The sequence below is a fragment of the Gobio gobio genome (genome assembly GCF_949357685.1).
Source record: "Gobio gobio genome assembly, chromosome: 9".
Taxonomy (NCBI): domain Eukaryota; kingdom Metazoa; phylum Chordata; class Actinopteri; order Cypriniformes; family Gobionidae; genus Gobio; species Gobio gobio.
In genome coordinates this window covers 27954420-27962836 of record NC_137115.1, presented here as the reverse complement: position 1 = coordinate 27962836, position 8417 = coordinate 27954420, and the positions used below count along the sequence as shown (strand labels likewise).

General features: G+C 37.0%; 1 protein-coding gene across 1 annotated transcript; it reads right to left on the bottom strand.

The window, feature by feature from the left end:
* Positions 1-2472: 2472 nt before the first annotated feature.
* Positions 2473-5932, bottom strand: LOC307131335 (extracellular calcium-sensing receptor-like; the record flags this gene model as incomplete). The annotated part of the gene is made up of 6 exons (XM_079824924.1): positions 2473-3386; positions 3570-3693; positions 3848-4075; positions 4184-4993; positions 5183-5474; positions 5712-5932. The coding sequence occupies 6 exons, from the start codon at positions 5930-5932 to the stop codon at positions 2473-2475; spliced, it is 2589 nt and encodes an 862-aa protein (XP_079681050.1).
* Between the last annotated feature and the right edge of the window lie 2485 nt (positions 5933-8417).

The following is an 8417-nucleotide window of genomic DNA, read 5'->3' as shown; positions in this document are numbered from 1 at the left end:
TTTAAAGCTCTTAATGATCAAGCTCCTCATTATCTTAAAGATCTTCTTACTCCTCAGTAATCTTCCAGATTTTTAAGATCTTCAGACAGGGTTTTTTTATCCATCCCTCGCTCTCGTCTAAAAACTAAGGGAGATGGAGCTTTTTCTGTTGCCGCCCTCGTATATTGAACCAATTGCCCCAGACATCTGCCTTGCACCTTCCATTACCATAAGTCAAAATTGTAAACATATCTATATTCCCTGGCATTTTAATATTATATAGTTCTGCTATGTTTAAATATGCTATATACATAAAATGTACTTACTTACTAACTTTTTTGCTCACCAGCCACTGTGGTTAGTAGTTTTCCAAAGTTACTAGCTACTCAACATTTTCACTGGCCACAATTCTGTTTTGGTCACAGGTTGTGCAGTGCAAGCCTTGGTGGCACAGGTGTCGGAGGTTACTACCCAGCTCCAACATTTAAGAACTGAAATCAGAGGAGCCCCCACTGTGCCCACCCCACCGTCTGTTCCCTCTGCCGCGGCGCAATTAATTCACAATTAATTACATTTTATGTAATTAAAGTTGACTATGGTGTGCTAAGATTTACTTGAGCTTTTACAACCCTTTTGAATATAAATAACCACATAAGCACCCAAATCAAGACTTTGAATTTATAACACTAAAGGACATTATCAAATATCTAGCCCTGATAAAGTGTGTAAAGCTCCTTTTTTATGAAAACATGCAGTCTATTAAGGCATAAAAAGATTAGCTTATTATTGCATATAATAAAAGTGGTGCAGGGGGGTATAAGATAAAATAATAAAAAAAAAAAAAAAACCTAGACAGAGAAACTGTTTAAATATTTATTAACAACAGCAGTAAATGCTGGAATGTAGAGTAGGAAATATTACTGCACAAGAGCAAAGAAGATACAATTTATTTATTTATATGCATATAATACACACTTTTTGTGTGCATATGATTCGCAATTTTTGGCGTGCATATGATACACAGTTTTGGCATACATATTTAATACACCCCTACCCCACACCACTAATCCAACCCATTGCGTATCATATGTACAAAAAGTAATTTCAGTGGATACCCTGGTGAAAAAAAGTATGCTAAGTATACTTAGCTATATACTCAGGCTAATTATCAGTATACTTCAAGTGTGTTAATGATTAGTTAACTTGAAGTGTGTTATTTTGGAACAACTAATTTTGTACAAAGTATATTGTAATTAAGTTGTATTAAATCATAAATTTAAGTGTATTTAGTGTACTTTTATGTTCTAAATGGGAACAACTTCAAGTATACTTGATACACTTTAAGTATACCTGTGTAGGGACTAATTACAGAACCATTACTATTTTAATTAGTGATATTAAAGTGTACTTTATTTGTATTATAAGTATCCTTTATTTGTATTATAAGTATACTTTATTTGTGTTTTAAGTAAAAATTAATTACAAATATTTTATTTGACAGGTAATAATATACTGTATTCTCAGTACTTTTGGCTTATTCCAAGTATTTCTAGATTAAGCAAGTTTAAAATCTGTCAAGCAATCTTTTTTTTTATTATTCCCTGTACATCGAGGACCCCTTGTGGGTATATAGCTATATGGATTGTGGGTATGTTCTTGTTGGTTATGTTGGTTTTGTCTATATCCCATTTGGGGCAACACAATACATACCTTTACTTTTACCACATGACTTCCCTAGTGAAAAAAACCTTTACCAAAACATTTATTTTATACGAAGTATACAACAAACCATTAACATATTTACTGAATTATTGCTTGAGACTTACTGGTATAAATATTACAATTAAACTTAATTTGGAGTACTTATTTATTACACAATGCACATTTCTTAATATTAAGAACTAAAGCGCAATTAGTTGTTCCAATTTAGCAGACTTAAAGTATATCAATTTAGTATACCAAAAGAACAATTGCAGGGTATTTATATTAAGTAAATAAATATGTAAATGTATTTGTAGAATACTTAGCATAAAATAAATGTATTTCAAATACATTTTGGTATATTTATTTTTCACTAGGTATTTTAAAACATTTGTCATAGGAATGACATAAAAGAATAATGTGAGAAACATTGTTTTGACAAAGAGTCTTTTCTCTTAATTTATTACATCAAGGGGAAATTACATGCAAATTACATTTCCTAGCAAATTGAGTATTAGAAATGTATTCAAAATAGGATCAATTAAATTCCCTTTAGAAAATAGATCATGCTGACTTTAAAGTCATTATGACATTGATACAGCCAGGGTTATTTTAAAGCACACAAATGGATAACTTTTTTCTTTTTTTTTATTAATTATAATACTACAAGACAGTATGCATTGCAAAATTATTATTATTTTTGCTCATGTGCTTATTTGTTTAGGGAGGTAAAGCCCAAAACAAATTGAGACAAAATCAGAGTTTACAATTTTACATCACAAAAAGGTAAAACTATTTATTCTTTGTTTCTCTTCCCATGATGGATTTTTTAGTGTTTTTCTCTGGATGTAAAAGGATTATGTAGCACTTTGGGGCAAATATGGCCAACAATAATCCAAAACTGGAAGCAAGGATGGCAAATATCTCCACAGCCACAGCATATTTCCCTGGAGAGCTCAAATATGCTGGAACAAATGCAATCCACACAGCACAGAAGATCAACATGCTAAAAGTGATGAACTTTGCTTCATTAAAATGATCTGGAAGATTTCTCGCCATGAAGGCTAAGAGGAAACTTATTGCTGCCAGAAAGCCAATGTAGCCCAGAAGCACTGCAAACCCAGCCACTGATCCAATAGCACATTCATATACTATTTTGGAGCTAATATACTGGCTATTTTTATGGGGAGTTGGAGAAGCAGTTGATAGCCAGACAATGCATATTGCCACCTGGAGGGCGGTTAGGACCAGAACTGTGCCTCTTTGCTGGGCTGTCCCAAACCATTTAATTGCGCCTTTACCCTCAGGTCGAGATGACTTGAACACAGCTATTACCACCATAGTCTTGACCAGGATGCTGGAGATGCACAGGACAAAGCTTATGCCAAACACAGCATGTCTAGACTGACATGTCCACAATTGAGGCCGGCCAATGAACAGCAACACACACAGAAAACACAATTTAAGTGACAACAGCAGCAGGAAGCTGAGCTCTGAATTGTTGGCACGTACTATGGGAGTGTTTCGGTGATGGGCGAAGATGACCATCACAAGAGCGCAAATGCAGGTGCCAAGCAAAGATGCAGTGGTCAGAGAGATGCCCAGAGGTTCCTCATATGACAGAAACTCAACTTCTTTGGGGACACACTGATCCTTATCTGGATTGGACCAGAACTCATTTGGACATATTGTGCACTCATTAGCATCTGAGAGAGAGAGAGAGAGAGAGAGAGAGAGAGAGAGAGAGAGAGAGAGAGAGAGAGAGAGAGAGAGAGAGAGAGAGAGAGAGAGAGAGAGAGAGAGAGAAATTAATAAACAAACAAAAGAGTAAATAAATAAGAAATTCTAAATATTAGAATAGGATTTTTTTTTTCTGTGAGTAATATCACCGGTTGTATTAGAAATCTCTCCATCTGCACATGGCAGGCAGTCAAAACAGCAGACAGGAAGACCCTTCCTCCTGGCTCGTCTGGTTCCTGGGGGGCAGCTCTCACTGCACACAGACTGTGGGGGCTGAAAGAAACATAATCTGTTATCAGTCGTGTGTTTGTTTTACAAGACAAGGTTGTTCTTTCCAATCGATTTTCCTCAAGTCTCTTATTATAGCTTTGACTAGTATTTAGAATATATATCTCGACAATGACATTAATATGTAATGTTTATTTACTTTTTTTGTCTCAAAGTTCCAGTATAATGCATCTTCATTCAGTGTGAGCACCTTCCCTGTGGCTGCCCCTTCATTGACCACACCAACTGTGCGGACGATGATTGATCTATCAGAGTTTGGCTGCCAGTTCATCACATCATATATGGCCAGTACATCTCCGTTCTCATCAAATGACACATGATCCCCAAAGCCAGTGGTGAAGTTCACTTTCTGTAGATAGTGAACTAGCTGTACAGTTTGTAGAATATGGAAGAATATATATATAGGGGTTATATGTTGCTCTTTTTAATCTAGTTCTATGTAAAAATGAATCTGCACTATGTATTTGAACCTTACTTGCCAGGGCTGTAGGTTGGTTATGTCGGCACAACTGTTCTCACTGAATGGTCCTCTCCCCTCCTCGCACTGCATCAGGTCATGAAGTGCATGTGCCAGGGCATAAACTGTTTTATACACATTATATGAGGCCCTCAGCTCTGATACATCTGTGTATGCCGTGTATGTGCTGCTCAGATCCTCTTGCCCTGAACACATTTTGTTTTCTCTAACTCCTGTGTTAAACCTGCACCCAAACATGTTCTCCCAGAAGATTCTCACCATATTGTTTCTTTGATCATTGTTAGGACGGAGGTGTAGCAGAAATTCATGAAGTCCTTTGATCTCTCCACGCCTGATGGCTATGCCCAGTGTGCCCCCCAGAAAGGGTAAAAGACGCTGAGTGTGAAACACAGGTGAAGTAGCCCAAGCTTCACTCGCAATCCACTGTCTGCCTGTTACATTCTGCAATACCACCTCGTCCATCAAAGGCAACACATAAGTTGAAGTGGAGAACACCACCACCACTCTTGCTGTAGAGGCCTGAATCACTCCCACTATATGCTGTATATTTTTGCGGTTGTTATCTAGAGGCAATATTTCAGAAAAAGCAACACATCCTCCTAACACATGCACATTCTGGAGGAAGGACTGAGCAGCATAGTTGCCGTAGTCATCATCACTGTAGACAAGACCAACCCAGGTCCATCCAAAATGGCTTAAAATCTTAATCATAGCCCGCACCTGGAAGGCATCACTGGGGATCGTTCTGAAGAAAGAGGGGTACTTTTTTCTGTTACTCAAACAGGAACAGGTGGCAAAGTAGCTAACCTAATAAGGCAAAAACAAAATGAGAGACAAAAAAAAAAAAAGCGAGAAAAAGAAAAAAACAGCTGAAACATATGATCGTTTTAAGGAATAAAAAGATTCTGTAACTGATGAAAATGTGTATACAGAAACAAATACTAAGAAAATGTTAATATTTATTATTATAGTATTAGTCATTTTATTCCGCCTTACTATGGGTACTCGAAATAGTCCCAAAACACTAGAAATCGCAATAGAAGGAGTGGAATTTGAGTCCCCCACAATCCCAATAACCGGAGGAGAGCCAGTACAGTTGAGGTTGGAGAAGGACTCTTCTGTTCCACCAAACAGGGACATGGCAGCCCGGAACGCCATTCCTAGCATCACACAGTTGTCATAAAGATGGTAACCAAGAGTGATGTTAGGCAGCAGGTTTGGATTCTTATTGATCTCATCTATTGCAAAAACCATGGTTTGTGCCTGCTGGAAACTTGCCATATCAAATCTAAGAAAAAGCAAGAGAAATGTTAATATTTAACAATTCTGAAAATGTAATACAAAAAAAAAGTAACTTGTTAGCACATTCACACTAGCAATTAACAGTGACTTCCAATGCAATGCATGAGTTGTTTTGTAAAGAATAGATTTTTTAGTTTTAAAAATAAATTTTCTCATCCGACTAATCTTTTTTAAATAAATTTGTTTAGCCTTGTATAGTTGTTCTTATCCATTCCAGACTCACTGCTCACAGTAAGGTGGTTCTGGCTCTGTTCTGAAGCTCAGTTCTGGGAACACTGTGAGGAAGTGAACCTCAAAAAGGCCTCCAAGTATAACATCCCCAGCCTGGTACATTCCATTCAACCTGAAGTGTCCCTGGAGCTGACAGGTACCTGATCTGAGGATTGAAGCTGCAGAAATCAAGTTAAAAGACAGATACAGGCAGATGTTTAGAGTGGTCCACATCTCTCTCAATTTCTGACCGATTCACCCACTCCACTCACTAATTTATGATAGTGGGTAGATAGGTAGTGGGTGTGTTACTTAAACAGAGTAGGTGGTGCTAAGTATCCTTGCCTGGAATTTAAAGCATCACTATATGATTCCCTCAGTTTTCCATATTAAAATTAGTGTAAAGAATTGCAATTTAGTTTAAAGTTGCAGGTTTTTGGTATTGATCATTCAAACCAACAAATTTGATAAACCTCAGTATAATTTGTGTTTTATTTTATAGTTCAATATGTAATTTATAGCTACTTATTTTTTTCATTCTTGTTCTGTTCTGAATGCCATTATATTTAAAAGATTTGTTATGGAGTGAGGGGAGAAAATAACCTAGGCTGGTGTTTATAATGTTTGAAAATGTTTTGTTTTATTTACGGGTATTTAACATATAAATGAATGTAATTGTTTGCAATTACAAGGTAAACAAGTGTTTTTGACGTAGGATAAATTTCTCTTTCATGAGATTACTTCCTCTTCTTGCCGAGTAATGTTTCTTCATGTTGTAAACTCTAAGGGCAAGGCTTGAACTAAACCGTGAATTTTTAGGGGCGTGATATTTAAAGAGCACCTATCATGGAATTTTGAAATTTACCTTTCATGTAGTGTGTACCATAGAGCTAAGTGAACAAAAACATCCTGCAAAGTTTTGAAATATGACAGTACACCGTATATATAGTTATTTTCTTTCAAAAGAAAGAGTCGACTCTGAGTCATTTTTAGACCAAAGCTTTTTCTCTGACTAGATGACGTCAACTTGTCAAGTTATTTGAATACGATACGCCCACTTATTGCGCTCCAAGACGCCAGTGAAAACTAGAAAACATCATGGCGACGAGACGCTGTGTTCTAAATTGCGACTCAAAAGCAAACTTTTTTCATCTGCCCAAGGATGAGCATTTGAAGACTAAGTGGCTTGAAGACAAACCATACATCGTTGCGATTGTGTGTTTATTTAATCGTCAAATGTCTCTATTTGCATGTTTCGCGATCTCAGGAAGCTTTTATTATGGACTTCTATTATGGCACATGGTTCTTCTTCGTCTGTGTGTACCATATATGGACTACATGTGCACAGAGCGCCCTCCGGCTGCCAGGATGAATTGAAAACAACACATAAGAGACATCTGCACATTTTGAGGAAGTATTGAATAAAAAATACTCCTCTGTTTAGAAATTTCTACACAGACATATGAGAATCTATCAATATGTCTCCTCATCTGCACACTTTTGAACTAAAAGCCCTGAGGGATGTTGATTTGTCGCGAGTCTTCGTGAGGAGAATAGAGGAGTTTTTTTTATGAATGAGATCAGCTGAGGCTCATATTACAATCAAACGGTTCCGACGCGGTTTTCATATTCATAACTCCTGACACATATTAACACATTACTGTCACTATAAGACTTTGATGGGCGTTCCGTTTCCGAAAATATCTGCAAAGACTATACCAATCACAACTGACTGGCTCATCGGACCAATCACCGCAGATTAGCGTCACGTAAAGGCGGGGTTTTGAAAAGTGAATCACTAAAGGAATCATATGAAAGTATATGCTTTATTTCACTAGAATACTGTATGGGCTCTTACACAAAATATGCTAGATTTAAATGTGTCATAGCTGATAGAACACTGATGAGAATATTGCTTGAGAATATATTTACAGATATAATATTAGAGATTTATGCATTATGCGTTGCCATTGACAACGGCCATTATAAAGAAGGAAAGCCCACAGAATCTAGCTTAAAAAAGTGCTTAGAGCTGCTTGATTTATTTTTTGTTTGTTGATTTTCAAATATAAATTGTGTTCATGCGACGAACAACCGTATTAGTCCAAAAAAACAAAAATTTAGATAACCATGTGACTTGAATGTATGTGTGCCACTTTGTATACAGAATCACTCTGGGGGGTGTTCGCGCGACCAAAACTCTGTATTTTAAAATTTAAAATAGTCTCACACGGAAAAACCGTTTATGTCCACTAACGAAAAATGGAGACGCCGGTTGCTTTCATGTCCGCTGCGGACATTAATAGGCAAAACCTCGGCAAAAAAAGGAGAGCGAACGTGAATGAATGGAAGGACAGAGCAAGGAAGTATTTGAGGAATGCTGGGAAACCCTATGTGAACCGGAGAGGAGAGCAAAAACAAGGAAAAAGTCCACCAAAAGAGGTGAGTGAAAACCTGTATACAAAGTATCTACCTAAAGTTAGCGGTTACAGTCAGAGGGGCGTGTAGGCTCTGTCTACAGTTCATAAAGCTCACTCTGTTTAAAGGATCATTCGAAATCATTCGAAAAAGGTCGAAATGAAAGCTGAGAAAATTAGGATTCAGGGGACGTTTTAAACATGTCTGTACTCCTTATAACCACGGAGAAATGAATCGAAACGCTTTAGGTGCGTCTCTAACACCAGCTCAGCTGCGTCATTCATAGATTGTGTTATACGTA